This window comes from Microtus oregoni, unplaced genomic scaffold (genome assembly GCF_018167655.1).
Source record: "Microtus oregoni isolate MIOR12 unplaced genomic scaffold, Mior012 000019F_ref0000042, whole genome shotgun sequence".
NCBI classification, from domain to species: domain Eukaryota; kingdom Metazoa; phylum Chordata; class Mammalia; order Rodentia; family Cricetidae; genus Microtus; species Microtus oregoni.
In genome coordinates, this window is record NW_024543078.1 from 3,728,983 (window position 1) to 3,753,028 (window position 24,046).

At 55.1% G+C, this 24,046-nt stretch overlaps 1 protein-coding gene and 1 non-coding gene across 2 annotated transcripts; both read right to left on the minus strand.

The window, feature by feature from the left end:
- Positions 1-1,048: 1,048 nt before the first annotated feature.
- Positions 1,049-21,014, minus strand: Atp8b3 (ATPase phospholipid transporting 8B3). Its single transcript, XM_041668721.1, has 27 exons — positions 20,969-21,014; positions 20,557-20,648; positions 19,266-19,379; positions 18,354-18,452; positions 18,052-18,113; positions 17,238-17,310; positions 17,020-17,090; positions 16,607-16,689; positions 13,481-13,639; positions 12,789-12,877; positions 12,037-12,227; positions 11,736-11,944; positions 11,504-11,535; positions 11,236-11,392; positions 10,545-10,733; positions 10,352-10,464; positions 9,627-9,791; positions 9,421-9,532; positions 8,700-8,775; positions 8,513-8,612; positions 8,019-8,385; positions 7,693-7,916; positions 6,636-6,719; positions 5,677-5,916; positions 3,848-3,986; positions 3,583-3,710; positions 1,049-2,603 (listed from the first exon to the last, which is right to left on the minus strand). Exons 1-27 carry the CDS (start codon positions 21,012-21,014, stop codon positions 2,010-2,012), a joined length of 4,008 nt encoding a protein of 1,335 aa, XP_041524655.1. The 3' UTR covers positions 1,049-2,009.
- On the minus strand, positions 15,341-15,412 carry Trnad-guc. The gene has a single exon. It is a non-coding gene; the product is annotated as a tRNA-Asp (tRNA).
- Positions 21,015-24,046: the final 3,032 nt, after the last annotated feature.

The following is a 24,046-nucleotide window of genomic DNA, read 5'->3' on the forward strand; positions in this document are numbered from 1 at the left end:
AATAAGAAAAAATGAAAACCAAAAAGGTGATGGAATTTGATTCATGTCTCATATATTTTGATGACGAAACGTGGAGGGGGTATCGCGTTATCATTGGCCCTGTCCCAGTACCCTCTGCTTACGGGTCCACTCCACCGCACTGGCAAGACCCTGAGTTAGAGAGGGCTCCTGGAGCAAGCCAGACCTGAGCACCATGGCCATTGCTTCCTCTCCTCTGATCCCGCCAGCTGTGTGTCCATTCTGGCAGAGAGAGGGCCATCGCTTCCCCTCCTTCTCCATTGCACCTGGCGAGCCTGTGGGTGGCTGTGGACCCCTTTCCCCACCCAGGTGGGGTTCACTTGAGCACAAACTTCCCACAACTAAGAAATTTGTGAGTGTAGTCAAGAAGCTTGGGTGCACCCCAACTTCCCCAGATGCAAAAGGCCTTTCAGAAACCCAGTCACCTGTCCTCAGACGCTCTCAGCTTTCCCAGCATGGGTAGTACCTTTCTGAACTCACGTGGGGACCCTGGAGAACAGGGCTCTGTGCAGCCCCATCAGTGGAGAAAGAAGTGGGGTACAGGCCACCTTGTGATTCTTGTGCTGTCTGCCCCGACCCTTCCCAGGGAGGTCTCAAGGATGCGGGACAAAAGCTGACTTCTAAGGACAGGTCCCATGTAATAGGATTGGGGTGAAAGAAGAGCTCAGTCTCCCACCTGCAGGATTACCCCAAAATGGTTCAACCAAAGATTGGCCACGGGGCTGGAGAGATGGCTCAGTGGTTAAGAGCATTACCTGCTCTTCCAAAGGTTCTGAGTTCAATTCCCAGCAACCACATGGTGGCTCACAACCATCTGTAGTGAGGTCTAGTGCCCTCTTCTGGCCTGCAGACATACACAGAGACAGAATATTGTATACATAATAAATAAATAAATATTTCAAAGTTTGGCCACCAGGTATAGGGCTTATCCTGGGGGCCTGTACGGCTCCCTGAGTGTGGTGTTGGGGGTGAGCTCAGGCCAGAGTGGTGTGAGGGATCTCCCAAGTATTCTCAGAGAAGGAATCAGTCTAAGGCTCCAACCCCTAGAGGAAGACAGAAGGGCAGCCGGTCCCCACCCTGCCCTTGGGTGACACAGGCAAGAGAAGCCGTCCGTCATTAACCACACTGTGCTGCTTTTGTTCTTTTGTTTTTTTTTCCTTCAATAAAGTATTCCCTGGTCATTCAGCTACATAGCTGTGCTGGCCAACTGTGGACTGGTACAGACAGGGAAGAATGGGGCTCCGCCACCCAGAAGGTAGCGAGGCAGGGGAAGACCTTGAGGTGGGCACACCACACCAGGACCTGCTTCAACAAGGGAGGTGGCCTGGAGGAGGAAGGGGCCCAGGTGGGTGGGGTGGAGACTGAGCACTTTCCTTTCTCAAAAGCAATGAAGCCCCATGAATTTAGAAGGGGGGATAAAAGAAAAGCCCACAAAAAGTTTCCTGAAATTTAACTACTTGACCAGTAGGGGTCAGTGTTTTGATGATTTGGGGGTTGCTGGGGTTGGTATTTTTATTTGTTTTTCAAGCCAGCGTTTCTCTGTAGCTTTGGAGCCTGTCCTGTAACTTAGCTCTGTAGACCAGGCCGGTCTCGAACTCCCGAGTGCTGGAATTAAAGGCGTGCACCACCACTGTCCAGCGGATATTTCTTTTTTAAGTCTGGAAAGGAATGTTCCCTGGCTTTTACCAAAAGAGAAGTTGGAGAAGGAGAGAGTCCAAAGCAGCCCTGGGGTCAGAGGGACCCTGTTTTATTAGAAAGGCAAGGGTGCGGCCCCCCTTGTCTTTGGATGCTGTTTGTTGACTGTCTCTGCCTATTCCTGTTGGGGCTGGGACGGGGGTAGTTGCTGTATACTTGAGCAGGGTGGAGATCTGACTTGAAAGGTCCCTGGCACCCGCCATGCTGCTGGGGCTGTGCCTTGGCCGTCTGCTCACTCCCAGGTGATGGTTCCACTGTACTGGATGACTGGGGATGTCCCAGCGAGGGACTTCTGGTCAACTGGAGGTGTGACTATGTTGCTTCTTGGGGACTTCCAGTTGGCTCGGCTCAGGAGAGGGTGGGTCCTTCCAGGGAAGTCCCTTCCAAGAGGCGGACCTGACGTCCAAGCGCTCTGGTTGGCTCTCCAGGGTGTATCGTGAAGGCACACTGTGGAAGGCCTGGTCATCAGAGGAGGACACCGACGTGGCACTTGGGGTGGAGGGTGGCTTCAGAGTGTCAGAGGGGTCCAAGTACAGAGTGGCCTGTTTCTCTGTCTGGAAGCTTGTATCGGTGTGGACCTCCTCCTGGGATGCTTTAGCATGATGCTGCAGTTTCATCTTAGCCAGGATGGAGATCTTTCGCGGATTAAATATCGACTCCCTGTGCTGTGGGGGTTGCTGTGGGGGTAGGTCTTCTTCAGACGGGTTCAGGGACTTGCTGATGGAGTCCTCCATGGACTTGCGCAGGATGGTGCCCTGGGTGATCAGGTCTGCATAGCCCTCACGGTGGGAGAAGGCATAGCTGGATCGGCGGGCAGGGACGCCGCGGCGAAGATGCCTCACCGCAGGCTCCACAGCCACTTCCTCTTCCTCACTTGGGACCTCCTCCTCCTGTAGAGCAACAGCCAGGGATAGCAAGGTGATCATCATGCTCCCATCCCCCCCCCACACTATATATAGAAAAGTAAATTTAGAATCCTCTGTGACCCACCCCCACTGGGCAATCAGCAGTCTTTCCCTGGGACCTGACTCAGAATTTTATATCAGATAACAAAATTTTAGATGGGCGGTGGTGGCGCACGCCTTTAATCCCAGCACTCTGGAGGCAGAGGCAGGCGGATCTCTGTGAGTTCGAGGCCAGCCTGGTCTACAAGAGCTAGTTCCAGAACAATCAGAGCTACAGAGAAACCCTGTCTTGAAAAAGAAAGAAAGAGAGAGGGAGGGAGGGAAGGAGGGAGGAAGGAAGGAAGAGAGCTGACGCCTCCGGCCTCTGTGGGTGCTGGGCCCACACATGGTACACATAACTGCACAGACAAAACATCCACACACACTACAAATAAAAAAAATAAATAAATCTTAAAGGTTTTTTCCCCCCAATTGCCACTTTAGCCTCATTTAAGGGCATTTTCTGGCTCTACACACATTCAGAAAGTTGTCCACCTGTTACTTCCAGAACCTTCCATCATCTCCAATAAAGCCTCATTCGACTGCCTTCTCTGCAGCCCTCGTCACCCAGTGATCCACTGCCCACAGTTCCCCTGCAGAGTCCCACACTGTGTGTCCTTTCTGTCTGCCTCTCTCGCTGACCACAGCGTCTCTGGGGTCCTTCTCTTTGGAGCACGTGACTGGGCCACATGTCAGCCCACGGATAGATACTGGAGCCTACTTCCCTTCTGGCCTAAACTACCCCGAAGCCGTCGTCCTCCCTCCCGGGGCTCTGAATGACACATGGCAAAGACCCCAAGGTGTCAGGAGTGTTCTAAGATATGGCTGTGCTCAGGGATTTGAGTCCCCAGGACACTGCCCCAGGCAGGACACGGTCAGTGTCCGTGACAGCTGGGAGGGGCTGGGGTCCCCTGCTCGGCCTCACCTTGGGGCGCAGTTTGGAAACAACTCTGTGGATGACGCGCAGAGCCAGGACTGGCAGCGTGCTCAGGGCCACGTTGAGGATAATCACCAGCAGGCTGCTGGGGTGGCTCAGCACGTTGTAATCAGCAACTGGAGACAACGGAGAAGCAGACGGGTGGGGCGAGCTCGAGTGTCCCTCCCACCCCTCAGCTTCCTCCCTCCAGATGACACCAGGGGGTCCCTGCAACCCTCCTGGCCAGGCCTCCCCACACACACAGGAAGCTCACACAGGAATGGGAAGGTCTTTGGTGAGATCTTGAACAACCACAGACTCTGAGTGAGGCTTGTCATGATGACATAGGAGGCAAGGCTGATCACGATGCAGCCCACACACAGGAGCGTCCAGTACTTAATGACAAGAATAACCTGATGGGAAGCCAGGAGGAGGTCAGTAACAGGAGGCAGGACGCAGAGCCCCCAGGTCAGCACGTGAGTCTAGGCTGAGGACCCGAGTTCCAATCTCCAGCACCCATGAGGAAGCTGAACGTGTGCTCTGCATGCCGAACCCCAGCACTGGGGCAGGGGTGCTCAGTGGGAGAAGCGGTCTCAGACTGGAGGCTGAGGAGTCCCAGGAGACATCACGAATAAAGCACTGGCTGTGTCAGCCTGAGGACCCACATAGAGCTGCTGGCTGGGTGTGAGCACGCCACCTGCCCTCCTGGCCAGCTCGTGGCTAGATGGGAGGCCGTGGCCAGGCAGTCTGACCACGTCTGCAGCTGTTCTGTAATCGCTTCCTTCCAGACAGAAGCACTCTATCCCTCAGGAAACTCCATGAGCAGGAAGGCAGACAACACAAAATGCTTCAGGAAGTCCCTGAAACTGACCAGATTCACTAGGTCCCTGCCTCCCAGAGTGAGACCAGCAGCCGGCCTGGAAGACACAGACACTTGCTGAGCTGCCTGGAGAGGCTTAGAGCCAGAGTTGGCCTGTCTGCGGTGCTCCAGCTTTTGGGAGCTGTCACCCAGACTGGGATGGGCTTGCACTGGTTCACCATGCTGGACTTCAATGGAATCTCTACTCGGGCCTGTTGTGGCTCCCTATCTGGGGTGAGTAGACAGGAGATGTCTTCTCACACAACAGCAGCAATGAATAAGACCATGCCTCAGTCAGAGCACACGTATGCACAGGCACACAGGCAGCCACGTCTACACAGCCTCTAAAAGCTTTTCTGAGTTGGACACGATGGTGTATATATTTAATCCCAGATGTCTGAAGGCAGACGCAGTGGATCTCTCTGAGTTCAAGACCAGCCTGTGGGCTGGAGAGATGGCTCAGAGGTTAAGAGCACTGACTCCTCTTCCTGAGGTCCTGAGTTCAATTCCCAGCAACCACATGGTGGCTCTCAACCATCTGTAATGAGATCTGGTGCCCTCTCTGGCATGGAAATACACAGGCAGTAGAAACGTTGTATACACAATAAATAAATAAATCTTTTTTTTTTTTTCGAGACAGGGTTTCTCTGTAGCTTTGGAGCCTGTCCTGGAACTAGCTCTTGTAGACCAGGCTGGTCTCGAACTCACAGAGATCCACCTGCCTCTGCCTCCCGAGTGCTGGGATTAAAGGCGTGCGCCACCACCGCCCGGCCAATAAATAAATCTTAAAAAAAAAAAAAAACCAGCCTGGTCTATCTACTGAATCCTAGATCAGTCGGAGCTACATAATGAGACTTCATCTCAATAAACAAATAAAAGAGGGGAAGAAAAGAAATAAAAATCATATATATATATATATATATATTTTTTTTTTTTTTTAGAGGGCAGCCTGGAGAGATGGCTCAGCAGTTAAGAGTCCTTAGTGCTCTTGGAGAGCACAGCTAAAATGAAACACATCTGTTTGTTTGTTTTCTGAGACAAGGTTCTCTGGGTAGGCCTCTACAGACCAGGCTGGCCTTGAGCTCACAGAGATCCACCTGCCTCGGCCTCCCAAGGACTGGTGCACCAACCACCACGACCCTGGTGAAACACAACTTTTTTGTTTTTGATTTTTTTTTAAAGGCTAGAATAGTCAGTGTGAGGCAGATGCCTCCATGGTTTCTCAGGTGTCATGGTCCACCTACCTCCAGGGTGATACACAGTAGCCCAGATATCGCCACCAGTACCCCAAAGGACTGGTAGTCACTAGAACTGCCAAACTTGGAAAAGTCACTGCTGACGAGCACTGGCAAGAAGAAGTTGATGAGCGATGTAAGCATGCCGTGGACGATGGCTTGCAGAAAGATGCTGTAGTTGAACAACTCATCTTTCTGGCCGGCCACGTACAACTCTGGCATCTTTAGGCTCTTCTCCGCAGTCACATCCTGGACAGGAGCCAGAGGCTCTTAGTGGGGACTGGAGTCCGCGGGTGGGGGAGTCCATGTGGGGGGAGGGAGTCCGCGGGTGGGGGGGACCGCGGGTGAGGGGGTCGATGGGTGGGGGGGTCCGCGGGTGGGGGAGTCCGCGGGTGGGGGGGTCCGCGGGTGGGGGGGTCTGCAGGTGGGGATTCTAAGAGTGTCTGTAAAAGTTCACTCAGCATGTGGAAACACATATTCATGCAAAATGGCCCAATTTTCCTCCCACCAACAACTAAATATTTCAATTTTTTTTATTTTTTTTAAATATTTATTTACTTATTACGTATACAATGTTCTGTCTGTGTGTATGCCTGCAGGCCAGAAGAGGGCACCAGACCTCATTACAGATGGTTGTGAGCCACCATGTGGTTGCTGGGAATTGAACTCAGGACCTTTGGAAGAGCAGGCAATGCTCTTAACCACTGAGCCATCTCTCCAGCCCCAATATTTCAATTTTAAATGTGAGATGGAACTGAAACTCTTGCTCCAGTCCCCCTGGTCCTCACCCAAATTAATCCCCCTGGCGGCATCACTCTGGATCATGGACGGGAGGCACAGCATGGGCTCTTCCTTCTGGTACCCCCTTCTTATTACACAGAAGGCCAGACACAAGATCTGGTTCTTGGGGTGCAGGAACCTCTCCAGCCAGAGGTCCCCCTCCCGCAGATACCCCTGCGTGCACTCACCTGCTCAAACAGACCGATGTAGAGAACCGGGAGTGTGGAGTACAGCAGATTAAAGAGAGCCAGGAACCAGCCTTCATACAGGGGCTGCAAGGGAGGCAACAGCTTCACTAGGGGCCCTGCAGCCAGCGGCTGGCACCCGGGACAGGTGACCAGCAAAGACAGACACCCAAGTCTGATGTCTGCACTGTGTAAAGCTTTGGAGAGAGAATGAGCTTCTAGATTGTTCTAGAATTGCATCAGATTTGATTCTGATGAGGGGAACTAGAGGCTAAAGAGCTAGGAGAAACCCAGCCAGACCAGTTCTTCTCTTGGAGCTACCTGAGCTAAAAACTAAAAACAAACAGCAGGAACCCAGAGTCCAAGCACCCCAACCTCGGGGGAAGCTGATACAGGAGGATGTCCAGTTGGAGGCCAGCCTGGTCTACGGCTGGCAAGCGCTCACCTGGTTCTGTGTCCCACCGCACACGTAGAGGCTTGGTTCCTCCCCAGGTTCTCTGCATGGCTACAGCCCTGCCACTCATTTTGTAGTTCTGAACCAAGGTCTAACCAACTGCCTAGTTACATTTTATTTTTTGGGTTTTTTTGTTGTTGTTGTGGTGGTTTTTTTTTTTTTTTTCGAGACAGTGTTTCTCTGTGGTTTTGGAGCCTGTCCTGGAACTAACTCTTGTAGACCAGGCTGGTCTCGAACTCACAGAGATCCGCCTGCCTCTGCCTCCCAAGTGCTGGGATTAAAGGCGTGCGCCACCACCGCCCGGCCCCTATTTTTTGGTTTTTGAAGACAGGGTTTCTCTGTATGCTTCTGACTGTCTTGGAACTCACTCTGTGGACCAGGCTGGCTTCAAACTCACAGAGACCCGCCTGTCTCTGCCTCCAAGTGCTGGGATTAAAGGCGTGCACCACCACCAGGCTTAATTTAGCTGTTTTGAGCCCATGGTAATCTTCGTGCCTTATAATCCCCCAAACTGTCATGATAGGCATGCACCACCACACCTGATCTGTCCAGGTGGTCTTAGACTAGTGGCAATCCTCCTGCCTCAGCCCTCACACCACCACACACCTGTGCTGTAAAGCCGTTGAACATGGAGAACCATATCTGAGCCATCATGCTGGCCACCGTCTTGTAGAAAAAGTAACGCAGGAACTTGCAGACACGCATGTAGGACCAGCGCCCGTGTACAAGGAGCAGTCGCTGCAGATAGCAGAATTGGGCCAGCACGTAGTCGCTGTTCTGAACCGCCTGCATGCCCTCCTGACCTGCCAGCCCCACGCCGATGTCTGCAGCTGCAGGGGCCATGGCAGCCCCTGTCAGCCATTGGGGGGCCTAATCCCCAGGCTCCAGACTCCCCCACCCCACCCCACCCCAACTACAGGTCTGCCACCCACTCTTGATCATGTTCACGTCGTTGGCTCCATCTCCGATGGCCAGCGTCACCACCTGCTGGTATTTCTTCACCAAGGCCACCACCAGGGCCTTCTGCTTGGGCGTCACCCTGCAGCAGATGACAGCTTGGCACTTGGAGGCCAGGTCTACAAAGGCCCTCTCCCGCCGAACCTCGGGGCTTTCGTGGATCTTAGAGGCGGCTGACGGGGACTGTGTCAGGGAGGATCCAATGTTTCGCCACATCTGGGAGATCCTCCGCGCCTGGAGGAAGTCCATCCTGGACATAACCGGCTCCTCAGGGGCCTCATCCACCACTGCATTCTGGACCAGAGCTCGGGGCTCCTTGCGCAAGGACAGGAGCAGCTGATCCTAGTGTCGGGCATAGGGGATGGGAAGGGGGCGAAGGGGCTTGGGTCACTAGGCCTGCATCCCTCTTCTTAGCATGCCCCCCCCCCAGGTTTCCCCAGCCCCACTGCTCCTGGCCCCCACCACTTACCAGGAACTCCCCGTTGATAACCAAGGCTATGTTGTGGTGAGTCATCATCTTGAACGCCCTCTGCTGTTCGCTTTCGTTCCAATAGTTCTCCAGCAAACGTCTGCGGAGACAAGGATGGTTGGAAAAGTGGCGCCATCGTCCTAGCCATGGGACGGTGTGAGAGTGCCAGAGAGCGCGACCTGCTTACTTGATGTCCTTATCTTCCAAAATGAGCATGTTCTCCGACAGCAGCTTGCACGCGAAGCCGATGTTCACCGCAGTCTCTGTAAACCCATCCGGGTGCACGCACTCTGGCTCAGGAGCCCCGCCCCGCAGGCCCCGCCCCGCAGCCCCCGCCCCGCAGGCCCCGCCTGCCACGAAGGTCCTCGTCCCTTGCAGCACCCCCCCCCCTGGCTGGCCGCAGTGATTGGCTCGAAGCGGCGCCATGTCATAACAGAACTGGCCAATCAGAAGTAGCCGTAGGACTTTGACTGCTGGGCTTGGGTAGGATGCTTGGGGTACCAGGGAGACGGGGTGGAGCCGGGATCCTGAGGCCCACCACGTTTTAAGCAAACACGAAAATGTCAAATTTATTTGAAAGTCAGAAGCGAAAAGTCAAAAAGAAAATGGAAAAAAAAAACCCAAAATTAAAAACCTCAAAAATTGTCAGAGCGGACATGTCTCTACATGGGCCCTAGGGAGCGCCTCAATGCTGACCTGGAGGCCAACAGGTCACCTCAGGGCAGGTGTGTCTCCAAGGGTGTGAAGAGGTCCCCACCCGGCTGTGTGATGGTCACGATGAAACTCCGGGAGCGCAGAGGTTGTGCGAGGCACGTGTCCCACTCCTGGGGACATTGCGGAGAGCCCTGCCGCTGGTGCAGCACCCCAGGTGCAGCATGTATTCTGTGGCAACAGTGCCAGGGACCCACCTGGCTTGTCCCCGGTCAGCACCCACATTTTAATATTCCCCTTTTTGAGGCACTTGATGGTCTCAGGGACACCGTCTTGCAGTTTGTCTTCAATGGCCGTGGCTCCCAGCAGCTGGGGAAGGCGAGCATGGGGTTCAGGCACCAAGAACCAGAGGGCAGGAGCCCAGTGGCCGGTCCCCCCCCCCCCCACCTCCCCCGTCACCCACCTGCAGGTTCTGCTCCATCTTGTTATACACCTGGTGCAGGGCCTGCGCCCGGTTCTGCAGCAGGAGGGTGGCCTCCTGGTGCTCCGGTTCCCACTGCTTATAAACCTCCTCCGCCACCTTCTTGTAGGCCAAGCACAGGGTGCGCAAGGTCTGCTCTGCGAAGGCCTGTGGGCACAGGCGACTGACCATCAGTCCTCAGGGCCCTTCTCATCCCAAGTCACCAGTGCCTTGGTGTCTCTGGACCTTTGCCCTGGGGGCACCCTCTCTCATGTATGCATGGCTCAGCCAGCTCTTTCCTAAGACTTGATAGCCCAGGCTAGCTTGAGTTCCTCACCCTCCTGCCTCAGCTCTGCAGAGCTGGGCTGGCAGGTGTGTATGTCCACACCCCAGCTGCTCAGTGATTTTAAGGTCCTACCCCCTCTCAGGGTCCCTGTCCCAAGACTCCTCCTAACATCACCATGGGGAGGGTCCTCCTCTCAGGCCTCCGAGCATGTCTGAAACATGTCACTCCTGAAGGCCAGGACGGCTATGGCTGACAGGGATTTGGTTGGGGTGGGAGCTTAGGCTTGACTGTCACACTGGGTCACCTCAGACAGGCTGGTGCTCTTCACTGGACCTCAGTTTACCCACCCGCACATGGAAAGTTCATCTATCTGATGGAGCCCTGGCTCTGACTGCGCCTGTCTACAGCCGTGCACACTGGCCTCCCCCAGCAGGAGACTCACGGCCAAGGCTTCCTCTGTGGTGGTCTCCATGGCGCCCTTCTTGTGAAGCCGCTCCAGGATGACTGTGTCAGCACCCTTGGTGTAGAGGCAGATGGAGCCCTCTGGGTTTCGGACTGTGGGGGACGGCAAGGTTCTGATGTCTGCTTGCCACTGTGCAAGGCACAGGAGTAGCAGGGAGAGGCCTGGGGCTCACCAAGCACTGACATCCGTTTTCGAACGCTGTTGAAATCCATCATGGCCAGAACCTGGTAGACCCGTTCCTCCCCCAGCTCCACCAGGGTGATGGTGTCCTGGGTCCGAGACCGAAACACGTAGCCAAAGTTCCGAGCAGCAGTGACCAATGCCTCCTCATCAGGGGAGGCTGCCTGATACAGCAGCTGGTCTGACAGAGAAAGGGAGCATGGGGGTGAGAAGGGGAGGGGTGGGGTGAGAAGGGGTGGAGTGAGAAGGGGAGGGGTGGGGTGAGAAGGGGTGGAGTGAGAAGGGGAGGGGAAGGGTGGGGTGGGAAGAGGTGGAGTGAGAAGGAGAGGGGTGAGAAGGGGAGGGCTGGGGTGAGAAGGGGTGGAGTGAGAAGGAGAGGGGTGAGAAGGGGAGGGGAAGGGTGGGGTGAGAAGGGAGGGGTGGGGTGAGAAGGGGTGGAGTGAGAAGGGGAGGGGTGAGAAGGGGAGGGGAAGGGTGGGGTGAGAAGGGAGGGGTGGAGTGAGAAAGGGAGGGGTGGGGTGAGAAGGGGTGGAGTGAGAAGGAGAGGGGTGAGAAGGGGAGGGGAAGGGTGGGGTGAGAAGGGAGGGGTGGGGTGAGAAGGGGAGGGGAGGGGTGAGAAGGGGCCATCTCCCAGCCCCTTGGATGGAGGCAGCAGGCGGAGAGCAGGCTGCCTGGCCACTCACTGTCATTCTCGTGTACCATCACGGTGTGGCAGATGGCGAGCAGACGCCAGAACTCCTGTACGACTGTGTCCTGCTGGCCTTGCACCATGTGTTCCAGCTCCTTATTGTAGAACTGGAGTTTGCCGTCGGCGAACGGGTTCCAGGCATATGGGTTGCGCTGGGAGATGGCAGGGTGCAGGCAGGGTTAGGTGATCTGGCACTCACCTCACCTAGGCCTACTAGGCTGCTACAGCGGCAGCAGCAGCGAGGTAGGCTCCACAGGGCTCACCTTCCGGAGAATCCCATGCTCATCATCCGAATCTGGGGAAGAAACCTGCTTCAGGATTTGGCTTCCCCAGGAGGCCACACTTAGGATCCCCTGGTTCCTGCTCCAACTTCAGACTTTCAGGGGACACCTTGGGACCACGTGGCCATTGGTCTGGTTTTGAGCTCAGATGCTCATTAACAGATCCCCAGGGCACCCTAACTAGGAAGCTGGGGGGCGTGGCTGGGGGCGTCACCGTAGATGCAGCCATTGACACAGCACTTCTTGAAAGTCATGATATTCTGTGTGAGCGTCCCTGTCTTGTCGGAGAAGATGTACTGCACCTGCCCCAGCTGGTCGTTCAGACTGGTGCTGCGGGCCTTAGCTGGCATGTCCAGGGGCTCGTAGTACATATTAAGGTCCCAGTTGATGAAAAAACTGTTGCCTAGGTAGATGAACTCGGCACTGCGAACGGCCAAGCCCATGTTCAAGTCAGTTTTGCTCCAAGTTCCACACCCTGTGGACAGGGACCCCCCCAGGCCTGCCCTGAAGCTTACATGATGAACATGGCCATGGGCACCATGACGCTCAGCAGGATGAGGAAGCCCCAGAAAATGAAGAAAGACTCCACGACCTCTGTGCGTGCATGCAGTGCCAACACGTAGTGGTGTTTGCCTTTGAATTCCTTCACCATGAAGGCGAAGCCCAGTGTTAGCAGCAGGGACACAATCACGAGGGATATGAAGATCTGTGGAGTGGACGGAGACGGGTGGAGGACCTGCACGTGGGGATTTATCCAGGGGCTGCCCAGGCTAAGGGAGGACAAGACAGCAAGAGGGCTCTCGGAGTCCTAGTCTGGCTTTGGGGCTCTTTGTCTTTAATCCAAGGTGGCCTCTGAGTCCTGATCCTCCTGTATCTGGGCTACCATAAAACACAATACAAAAGGAGCCCAGGGTAGGCCTGTCACCTTGGCGCTGGGTGCAGGCTGGAGGAAAGTTCAAAATTAGCCCAGAAGCCGGGCGGTGGTAGAACACGCCTTTAATCCCAGCACTCGGGAGGCAGAGACAGGGTTTCTCTATGAGTTCGAGACCAGCCTGGTCTACAAGAGCTAGTTCTAGGACAGGCTCCAAAACCACAGAGAAACCCTGTCTCGAAAAACAAAACAAAACAAAATTAGCCCAGAATTTTTAGGAAAAAAAAATAGGAGGAAAAGGAGGGAGGATGGACGGAGGATGAGGAGGCCACAGGGGACCCAGAAGCCATCGCCTCCCTCATCGGAAGTCCCCACAGGCAGTCCCGGACACCTTACCCAGATCACCAGCTTGTTCATCAGCAGGTCCAGCTTGGTTCTCTTCATATGAATCTTCCCACAGTTCTTCATGATCTTCGTGTCTAAACCTGCAAGATTTATTCCCATCTGTTATCTACCGCATAACATTCAAACGTCCATGCATGTACCCATCCACTTATCCATGCATCCACCCATGCACCCATCCACCCATCCATCCACCCATCCATCCATCCACCCACCCATCCACCCACCCATCCACCCATCCATCCATCCATCCACCCATCCACCCACCCATCCACCCACCCACCCATCCATCCATCCATCCATCCACCCACCCATCCATCCACCCATCCACCCATCCACCCATCCATGCATCCACCCATCCACCCACCCACCCATCCACCCACCCATCCACCCACCCATCCACCCACCCATCCACCCATCCACCCACCCATCCACCCATCCACCCATCCATCCACCCATCCACCCACCCATCCACCCATCCACCCACCCATCCATCCATCCACCCACCCATCCACCCATCCACCCACCCATCCATCCACCCACCCACCCATCCACCCATCCAACCAGGGTGCTGACCACTAGCCCATCTGACAGCACCCAGGGCCCACATCATGTAGGCTTTGAGGTCCCTCACCAGATTCACAGTTCTCCCTTAGTTCCCCATGCAGAAGCCCAATGCGCTGTACCAGCGTAGATGACCAGGCCGTAGCAGGTGTCTGTGTTGCGGATTTTGCAGCCACGTAGGAGGAGGTTCCCAATGTCCAGCGAGTACTTCATGTTGTTCCACTCAAGGCTCCCCACGAAATGATGCATCCGGCTGTTGGGTTCCTCACAAGTCACTGTACCTGTGGGACCCAGTGAGCGGCAGCCACATGGCCTCAGCACTGGTGCTGGTCCTGCAGTTTCCTGCCACATTGCTGTCACCATCCAACCCAGGCCACTCTCCTGGCACCATCTCCCAGCTCTCTCGAAATGCACCAGAGATGACCCATCATGGCCTCAGGTCGTTTGCATATCCTACTCTTCCTGCAGCCCAATTGCCTTCCCTCCCTCCCTCTCTAGCCCCATCCCCTGTGGCTGAAAATTGGATGAACATTGCTGCAATGCCCATGCCTTTGATGACATCGGTGTCTGCGACCTTCCCAGGCCTGCAGAGAGGTGACCCACAGGAAGCAGGAAGGCAGCTCTGCTCAGTGCGACACCGTAGCCAGAGATGCTTCAGACTTCTCGAGTCTCACCCACGGAACCATTTATTTTAGGCATATTTAAGTACGGCACAATTTGGTGAAAACTTATTCTGGTAGTAACTAACTCAATTCTGTGAGCACGACAGTGCATAGATAAATCTCCTTGAGGAGCAAGATAGGTCTGCATTGAAACTCTGTGAAGCCCATAAAGAAATGTTCTAGAAAGGTGGTAGCACACGCCTTTAATTACGGCACTCGAGAAGCAGAGGCAGGCGGATCTCTGTGAGCTCGAGGCCAGCCTGGTCTACAGAGGGAGTTCCAGGACAGCCAGGGCAAAACAGAGAAACTCTGTCTGGAAAAAAAATTAAAATTATTTTTAAAAATCAACAAAATGAAGAAAAGATAAGCATCTGAGGATGCTTGGTTCCAGTGGAAGGCAGCCTAACCCATGATCCTCTGCTGTCTTAAGAGACACCTTTAATCCCAGCATTCGGGAGGCAGAGGCAGGCAGGTCTCTGAGTTCCAGGACAGCCAGCCCTACACAGAGAAACCCTGTCTCCCAAAACTAAGAGAGAGAGAGAGAGAGAGAGAGAGAGAGAGAGAGAGAGAGAGAGAAGGAAGTACCTAGTTGTCATGTGTTTCCTAAGGAGGGACAGGTAGAGAAACTAGGCAGGGACTCGGTGTTTGGCATTTTCCCTGGATCCCAGACACCTGAGATGTTTGGCATGGACAATTTCTTAGGGTCCTGACTTGTTGATCACCAAACATTCCAGCAGGGGGCAGCTCTGTCCTTCAGAGAAAGAGACCTAAAGATGGGGGCGAGCAATGGAGCGCCTCAGCCACCACACAGTGTCTCCTATGGAACTTGCCCTTCTCACCTGACACACTAAATGAGCGTGTACTGTGTGCCAGGTACTATGCCTGTGGGGCCTGGGGTCACTGACTGCTGGAGGGTGGTAGGAGGCAGAGGTCTTTGTTTTCCTAGATAAGCACCAGGAAGGCCTGGAATGTGAAACGCAGCAGACGGTTCCTTCAGGGGAAGGAATTCAAACTGTTCTCCTCCCAGAGCTGGCGACCTTTGTGCCCTGAGGCCAAAGGCCACACTGAATCCTTTCCCAGACCCTTACTGTAATTGTTTTTTTTTTCTTAGTCAATTTATAGAACATATCTTTTTGTTTTATTTTATTTTATTTTTTTTTTTAGTTTTTCGAGACAGGGTTTCTCTGTAGCTTTGGAGCCTGTCCTGGCACTAGCTCTTGTAGACCAGGCTGGCCTCGAACTCACAGAGATCCGCCTGCCTCTGCCTCCCGAGTGCTGGGATTAAAGGCGTGCGCCACCACCGCCCGGCAACTAGCCGACCTCCCCGTCGGGGAATTGAACCCCGGTCTCCCGCGTGACAGGCGGGGATACTAACCACTATACTAACGAGGAGTCGTTGTTTTATTTTTTGACATAGAGTTTTTCTGTGTAACAGCCCTGATTGTACTGAACTCACTCCATAGACCAGGTTGACGTTAAACTCACAGAGTTCCACCTGCCTCTACTTCCCCAGTGCTGGGATTAAAGGTTAAAGGCGTGCCCAACCTTAATATATGTATATATATAACTTTACTTTATATGCACTGGTGTGAAGGTGTCAGATCCCCTGGAACTGGAGTTACAGATGGGTTTAAGCTACCATGTGGTTGCTGGGAATTGAACCTGGGTCCTCTGGAAGAGCAGCCTGTGCTCCTAACTGCTGAGCCGTCTCTTCAGCCCCCTCCCCCGCAACCATAAATTTTAAATTACACATCTATGCACAGGTGTGTGCACATTAATGTACAGGTGTGTGCACATTCATGTACAGGTGTGTGCACATGTATGTACGGGTGTGTGCAATCCATGCACAGATTGCGCACATGTACGCACAGGTGTGTGCGCACATGCATGCACATGTGTGTGCACATTCATGTACAGGTGTGTGCATGTATGTACAGGTGTGCGCACATGCGTATGCAAATGTGTACATCTATGCACAGGTGTGTGCACATGTATGCACACGCGTGTGCATATTCATGTGCAGGTGTGTGCATGCATGTACAGGTGTGTGCACATGTGTATGCAAGTGTGTGTACATCTATGCACACGTGTGTGCACATGTGTGCAGGAGCCTGTGGAGCCCAGAGGCACTGGGTCCCTTGGGGCCAGAGTTACTGGCTGTGGTGAGCCAATGAGAACCAAACCCAGGTCCTTTGTTAGAGCAGCCAGTGCTCTTAACCCGAGTCACTTGTCCAGCCCTCAGTCCTGGGTTCCTCCTGCCTCAGCCTCCTGGGTGCTAGAATTATTGCTAAGTTCTGAGGAAGGTTAGAGAAAGCCAGCCGGGGTGCTGTGCTTTGAGAGAATGGCTGAGTCTATACCACTTAGCGCTAAGACAGCAAAAGGCCAAACCTCCTAATTGGCCTTTACAATAGAACCGTAAAATCACCTCCAGCAGCATGGGCACTTTCCGAGGTGGAGGAGGAACTGCAGACGGCAGGGGGTCCCTCTCCATGGGTGGCACACTGAGCTGTGTAGGGCCCACCCACCACCCATATGGGCCCAACAAGGGAGGTGGAGAGAGGCACACAGGCTGCCTCCTTCCCTCACCCTGGAAGGAAGCCATCTTCTTCGGGCTAGTAAGCTCCCGGTGTGTGACCATCAAAGCCTGTCTGAACTTCAAGTTGGTTTCCCTGGGGACAAGAGCAAGGTGTAGAGTCATGAAAATATGGCCGTGGATGACACCCTGTGTTGAGAAGTTGTACTTCCTCCAGACCCTTGACCACTTTTGCTAAGTGCCTGCTGTATCCACAGAAAGATGACGCCCAGAGAAGGAGAGGCCTTGTCTGAGGTCACATAGCACACCTGCTCCCTGAGTCAGGGCTGAGCAGTGGCTGGCTGCCCTGGGTACAGACACACCGGTACCCTGAAGGGTTAGTTGGACTACCTGGCTATCTCTTTCAGCCACCGGAAAAGAAGGGTTGCTCTGTCGCCAAGCCCCCAGGGAAGCCATGGTCTCTTACCCATCAATGTCTGCGGTTTCCACATAGCACAGGCTACTGGGCTCTGTACTGGCCAGCAGGAGCAAGTCAGCCTGTGGTGGGGCAGAAAGGCACTGTTGGCAGACCCTCCCCTAGGGGCGCTCGTGGGAGGGGGCTCACCGGGACGATGCTGTCTTTGCTGAGACACACAGCATCCCCCACAGCAGACCCACCCCTAGGGGCACTCGTTGGGGGCTCACCGGGACGATGCTGTCTTTGCTGAGACACACCACATCCCCCACACACAGATTCTTCCATTTCTTCCACAGGAAACTGCAAGGAGGGGAGTGGAGTCACGGCGTGGGCGTGGCTTACTCCCCCATGTGCCCAGCTCCTCTCATGGAGCTGCAAGTTGCCACCTCTGGAGCCCTCGATCCTACTGAGTCACCACCTACAAGGCCCAGGTCGGCAGCCACTGTCCCCAGAAAACCTTCCCCAACCTGCTTCTGCCTTCAGCCAGGGTCATGTCTCCATGTGATGTGCTCCAGCACCACTAATGTCCTTCCTAGCCTTCCTTCAAGGGGAACCCCCTATGTCTCAACTCCACAATCTACAGAGCAAACTGTCAGGTCCCCATCCGAGAACCACCTCCCCTCAGCTGGGATGGACTAGCTAAGAAAAAGCACCCATTGTATTGGCCCATGGGCATGTCTTTATCTTGATGGATGATTGCTGTGGGAGGGTCCCCGCCACCACCAACCCCCCTGCCCCGCCCCGGCCCGCCCACTGTGGCTCTGGGCTGTGCAGGACAGCAGGCCCTACAAGCCCCGGGAACAGGTCCGTGAGCAGTGTCCTCCGGGGCCTCTGCCTCAGCTCTGCTTTGAAGCTCTGCCCGCCTTCCCTCATGATGGGCTGGAGCTGTGAGCTGAAGTGAACCCTTTCCTCGCAAGCTGCTTTTGTCGTGGCCTTTATCACAGCCACAGAAACCCAACTAGGGCAGTGTGGGAAGGTGCTAGCCGCTCTGGGGCTCTCCCAGGGTTAGTCTCCTTGTCCTCAGATGTCCCCAGCCCTCACCTCTTCCCTTTCAGGATCTGGCAGGGCCTGTTGTTGATGATATTATCACTCCTGTGTCGACCCTGGACCAATAAATGAGGATCTGAGAGGCAGCCCTGTCCCCTGTCCCCACTCCACCCCAGAGCGGATCCCCAAGAGAGAGGTAGAGGCAGAGGGTACCTGTCTACAAGTGCTCCCGGTCGAGCCTGGAGGCCCAGCACACCCTGCCCGAGGCCCCCTGGGCTCACTCTGCTCCCTGTGTGTGGTCTGGGGACAGTCCCAACCTCCCATACCCTGGCCCATGCCACCCTTGCCTCACTCACGATGTCATCCACCAGGTCACGGGTGGCTCGGATCAAAAGCAGACAGACCAGAGGGGCAAAGAGCGTGAACCAGGGCAGTGTGGAGATCTCAGGGATGCCCTGGAGGGGCCAGGAAGTCACACTAGCCTCTCCTCTCCCCCTCCCCAGACACCCTAACCTTCCCTTTCTGTCTTGTCCTCTCCGGAAGCCAGGTTCCTATTCCTTCAGACCTGAGCCTGTCCTCTAGCCCTTCCTAGACTGCCACTCTCCCCAGTCTCTGGCAAACAGAGCCAAGGCGGACAGGGCCTGGCTGACTCCCCGCACACAGAAGATACTCCATACATGTTTTGTAATTTGACAGGTTAAAGCAGAGCAGAAATGAGGTGCCAGACTAGTGGGGGTGTACTTGAGACACTATTCACAGCTGGGAGGGGAGGCACCTCCTCCCAGGGCGTACCCCTAGGCCAGGCATCAACCAGGTGCCAGGACCTGTCCCAGTGGAGGGCACCCACGCCGTTCTCAGAGCCCAGGCAGGTGGGTGGGGCCGCGGAAAGCCTGTGAAGCCCCACAGTGCTAAGTGCCTTCCTGATCCCGCAACCAGCATTTACTGAGTGCTTGCTGAATACAAGGCCCCAGGACAGTGTTTGCTGAATACGAAACCTCTCTCCCGCACCCACCTTTGGCTTTCAGCATACACGATACCCCTTCTGCCTGTCCGGGACTGTCCTCTAGCATACACAATACCCCTTCTGCCTGCCCAGGACTGTCGCTAGCATACACTGCCAGCACAGGAGAGGGGAGGCGGAGCGACTTTAAGACCTCCCATCACACAGTCTTCAGAGAGAAGCCCCCACCTATGGTGGTTCCTGTGACCCTGAGGTCCCACTTCACTTCACATCCGCCCACCACCTTGCCCCACCCTGCCCGGCCCACCTGTAGGATGATGATGAGAAGGAAGTAGAGATTGGACATACGATGAAACTGCTCAAACAGGTTCAGAGGCAGGAAGGTGAAGAAGTTGTACTTGGCTGTGTGGATGGCGTTGCTCTAGAATGAGAGCTATCAGTTGTCGGCATGCAGTACCTGCTACCCCGGTACAGAAGCCCTTGCCGGCCCTGCCCACGGCACCTGGCTCCCCACCTGTCCCACCCTGCAGACTCCCCCGAGGCCTTGCCAACATCAACAGCATACACCATGCCAGTACCGAATGCCTACAGGCCTTGGGGATTAGGAAACCACGAGGCTTCCAGCCAGCATCTACTGAGCACCTGCTGAGGGCAAGGTCTTGATGAGTGCCAGCTGAGAGCAGGCCTTCAACAGGCATTGTCTGAGGTTCTACTTAGGGCAAAGTCACGGAGCTGAGTGAGACATAGCGAGGGACTGTAGGTAGGCCTGTGGGAGTCCTGAACTGGCAGCTGTTGGATTAGCACCAGGAAGGAAATGGAATTAGGGACTTAGAATGACATCACTGTTATCATGGTTAAAATAAGGGCGGCAGAATGCCTGGTAGCACAGGCATGTCACCCCAGCACTCAGGAGGCTGCACAGAAGGATCCTGCCTGGCTGACAGAGGGAACTGAAGGTCACCCTATATTTGTACAAAGGGTAAAATGTGTGCTCTTGTGTGGAGCCCCGCCTAGAATCCCCCAGTGAGGAGCTGGGGGCGTGGTCAGGGTGGAGCCCCGCCTAGAATCCCCCAGTGAGGAGTTGGGGGTGTGGTCAGGGTGGAGCCCCACCTAGAATCCCCCAGTGAGGAGTTGGGGGTGTGGTCAGGGTGGAGCCCCGCCTAGAATCCTCCAGTGAAGGGCTGGGGGTGTGGGGCTGGGGGTGTGGTCAGGGTGGAGCCCCACCTAGAATCCTCCAGTTAAAGGCTGGGGTGTGGTCAGGGTGGAGCCCTGCCTAGAATCCTCCAGTGGGGGGCTTGGGGGCATGGTCAGGGTGGTGCCCCACCTAGAATCACCCAGTGAGGTGCTTGGGCATGGCTCAAGGGATGGAACTCCCCCCAGTATTCAGAGGCCTTTGGTTCCAGTTCTAATCCTAGAATAAATTCCCTAGCACTGGAGAAGCTGAGGCAGAAGGATCCTGAGTTAAAGTGCAAGTCAGGGTACCTAGTGAGATCTCCTTTCAAAAAAACAACTCCGAGACTCTCAGGGTGGATCCTGGCTCATCATAGAGTCAGGTGCTGGGCGGGGGCCCTGGGGTGCAGCTGTCAGGGGCAACTCACCTTGTACTTCTTCTGTCTCCAGCACAGGAAGCCTTTCTTTCTGAACTGCTTGTGGTAGGCACGGTTGTTGGCCTTCACCTCCCAGGTGAACGCTGCGGGGGAAGGGGGGGAGGGCGGGATGGCTGGTGCTGCTGGGGTTCCACCAGGGACAACTGCTAGCGTATCACCCTGGAGCCTGAAGGATAATAGGCCCCCAGGAGCCCCAGGTACAGTGATGCCCATCTCAGGCCTGGAACTTGGTAAACACCAGGCTGGACAGGGGGGCCACTGGGAGCCCAGTGGTCTCTGTGCCTAGGGTCCCAGGAACTCCAGCCCTGGCGGTCCACTCTGGTATGTGGTACGGGCTGAGGGTATACCCGTCACCCAGCGGCCTCCCTCTCCACACTGCCTTACTGGGGACACAGGACCGCACCTGTGTCTTTATCCTCTAGGTCTTCTCCAAGGTGAACATCATCCATGCTGGTGGGTCTGTGGGATTGGGAGGAAAGAGCCCTAAGTCACAATCACCCTGTCTCCACACTTCTTCCGGGTAGTGTCTGTCACTGCTCAAGGACCTCGAGGTCTCCTCTCTAAGAGTGCCTCACTGCTGGACCCACAATCCCCTGCCTGGCGCTGAAGCAGAATTGCTTTACAGTCCAGCTCAACGTGGGTTGCATAGCAAGTCCCTGTCTTGGGTGTTGCTTAGGGGAGACATTTATCTTGCTCACCCCTCTTGTCCATCTGAGCAGTCAGTCTTACGTCCCCCATCTATCCCCAGCACCCAGGACAAGGGACAGCATTGCTGAGATGCTGTGGCCTCCAGCCACAGCAAGGCAGCCTGGCTGCCCTCTAGTCTCCCCCATGCCCCTCCTGTTCCACCTGCTCCCCACACATACTCAGCTCATGTTCATGGGCTGACCCAATGGGGCCGAGGCGTGTGCGTGTGTGTGTGACATCATCTCACAGCCTGTGTATGTGAGCATACAGCCATTTAAACATAGATCTGGCCTGGTGTGGTGGCACATGCCTTTAATTCCAGCACTTGGGACATGGAAGGCAGGTGGATCTCTGTGTTCTGGCTGCTAAGTGTAGTGACAGATGTCAATCTGATAACCTTTCTCATGATTTTATTATGCTTCTCGAGACAGGGTTTCTCTGTGCCGTCCTAGCTGTCCTGGAACTCTCTCTGTAGACCAGACTGTCACAGAGATCTGCCTGCCTCTGCATCCCAAGTGCTGGGATTAAAGGCGTGAGCCACCACTGCCCGGCATGATGGTTTATTTTTTGAGGCAGGGTCTCACTATGCTGACCAGGCTGGCCTTGAACTCATGATTCTCCTGCCTCAGGCTCCTGGAATAGCTAGGGCGAGAGAGGGGTGCTACCACACCTGGATGGTCTGGAAACTTGAGCCTGGTGTTGCAGCTAGGGACCCTAGTTCCCATTTAAGTCTATACAAATTGTACCTAAGCAACCAGCAGGTGCCCCCCACCCCGGGAACACTTCACCCCATACCCCCACACTACAGCAATCTCCTAGCTTGCCCAGGTGTGCTGTGTGTCCCCCCCCAAACATCCTCCCCTCCCTGATAGGTTCCTCACCTTTCACTTCTCACTCTGTACTTCCCAGACCAGCTGGTCGGGATCCTATGCCTCCTCGGGGCTTCCTGAGTAGCTGGGGCGTCCCCCATCCCGCCTCTAGTCACCTCTTCTAGAGCTTTCACAGTCTGAGTCTGCTGCACCCCGCTTCTCTCCAAGGGACAGGGACTGTGGGCGTCTGAGTCACGTGTGTCCCCAGGGCATCCTCCTGGCTCAGCACCAGGTTTGTCTTGGGAGACTGAGTCCTGCCTCTCCCTGATCATCAGAGGAAAACTGAGGCTAGGGAAGGATGTGGGAAGGATGGGGTGAGGAGGCCCGCCAGGCAGCTGGGATTCTAGGGGACCCATAGGCGAGTGGTTCTCAACCTTCCTGATGCTGCGACCCTTTAGAGTAGGTTCCAGGTGTTGTGGTGACCCCAAACCATAAAATTATATTATTATTATTATTATTATTATTATTATTATTATTATACTAGTGATAATAATACTAGTATTTTTGTTTTTTTCGAGACAGGGTTTCACTGTGTAGCTCTGGCTGTCCTGGCTCTCAGAAATCCTCCTGTCTCTGCCTCTGAGTGCTGGGATTAAAGGCAGGTGCCCTCACCTGGCCCAGCTCCATTATTTTGTTACTATTTCATAACTTTAATTTTACTATTATTATTTGATTGTAAAGTTAATGTCTGTGTTTTCCGATGGTCTTAGGCAATCCTAAGGGGTCCTGACCTGTCCGAGTCAAGAGACGCCCTCTCCAAAGTGCATCTAGGGCAGGAACACCGCCCACTTACCAGACACGCCATTGGCAGTGTCCCCTCTTGGCCACAATGCACAGTCCCAGTAAACTCCATCTAGTGGTCACCAGACTGTCGGGTCAGTAACCCTCAACTCGGTGTCTGATTTTATGAGCCTCTAGGGGGCGCCATCTCCTGCACCCAATGCTGACACCCCAACCCTGTGACCTACAGAGCCCTGAGAGGTCACACAGATGTCCTGGGATGCACGGCTGTGAGTAGCGGTGCTCACCTGCGAGGGCCGGGCTTGGTGGGGCCGGGCTGCCTAGGGTGGGCCGCCAGCGGCGTCCAGGGCCGCCGATGTTGTGGGAGCTGTTAGCCTGGTGCCAACGGGTCTGAAACGGGCGGCACGGGCTTGGGGGGCGGGGCATTGGGAAGGGGCGGGGCCTACCAGGGCCTTAAGGGAGGGGAAGGGGCCGCCGGCAGCTGGACCGGGCCTGGAGAAGGTGGGGCTTAGTTGAGTGGCATGGATGTAAGGGTCGGGCAGTGTTGTGAGAGAGACCAGGTCAGTGTGGTGTGGCCAGGTTTTGTGGGCACGGCCATGCTTGTAGGTGGGCCAAGAATGGACTGGGCCATCATGAGTGGAGGCCAGGTTTCGTGGCATCTATGGATTGTGGATAAAGCCACGCCTCGTGGGTGGTGTCATGTTTCATGGGTGGAGCTATGCCTCATGGAGAGAGGCCCACCGTGGGCCAGAAACCAGAGTTGGGGTTTGGGCACGGAAGCTTTGCTGAAAGGTCAGGTAGGGGTCTGCTTGCAGCCTCTGAGGGCGAGGCCTCAGAGGAAAATTGTGAAAGGGTGACGTCATGGCACAGGAGGCAGGCTGCAAGGGACGGGGAGCTACCAGGGCAGGGCATTCCTGAGGTATCAGGAAGGGACCCGGTGTTGGGGTCAGTGGGCTTCGTTCTGCAGGGCCTTGAGACCCACAGATTGAGAACCACTGGTCTAACTATGGGATGCATTCATACCCTTTTGGATGGCCTTTATCTGGGAGCCCCCCCCCACCTGACTCTCCAGGGGAAGGGGTAATTACAATGAGGCAGGGGCTCCTCCAATGCAGAGCCAGGGTAGGCTAACAAAAAGGGGTGAACCTCCCAGGGGACCTTGACACGTCCAGGCAGCCACACAC

Bases quoted from the DNA above. Each gene is read 5' to 3' on its own strand.
- Atp8b3 (XM_041668721.1), bottom strand. From the start codon at position 21,014: ATGGATGATGTTCACCTTGGAGAAGACCTAGAGGATAAAGACACAG. The intron at 20,649-20,968 runs GTGCGGTCCTGT...CTTCCCCCGCAG, and splicing joins CCTAGAGGATAAAGACACAG to CGTTCACCTGGGAGGTGAAG. The intron at 13,640-16,606 runs GTGAGGGAAGGA...TGGGTCCCACAG, and splicing joins GAAGATGGCTTCCTTCCAGG to GTACAGTGACTTGTGAGGAA.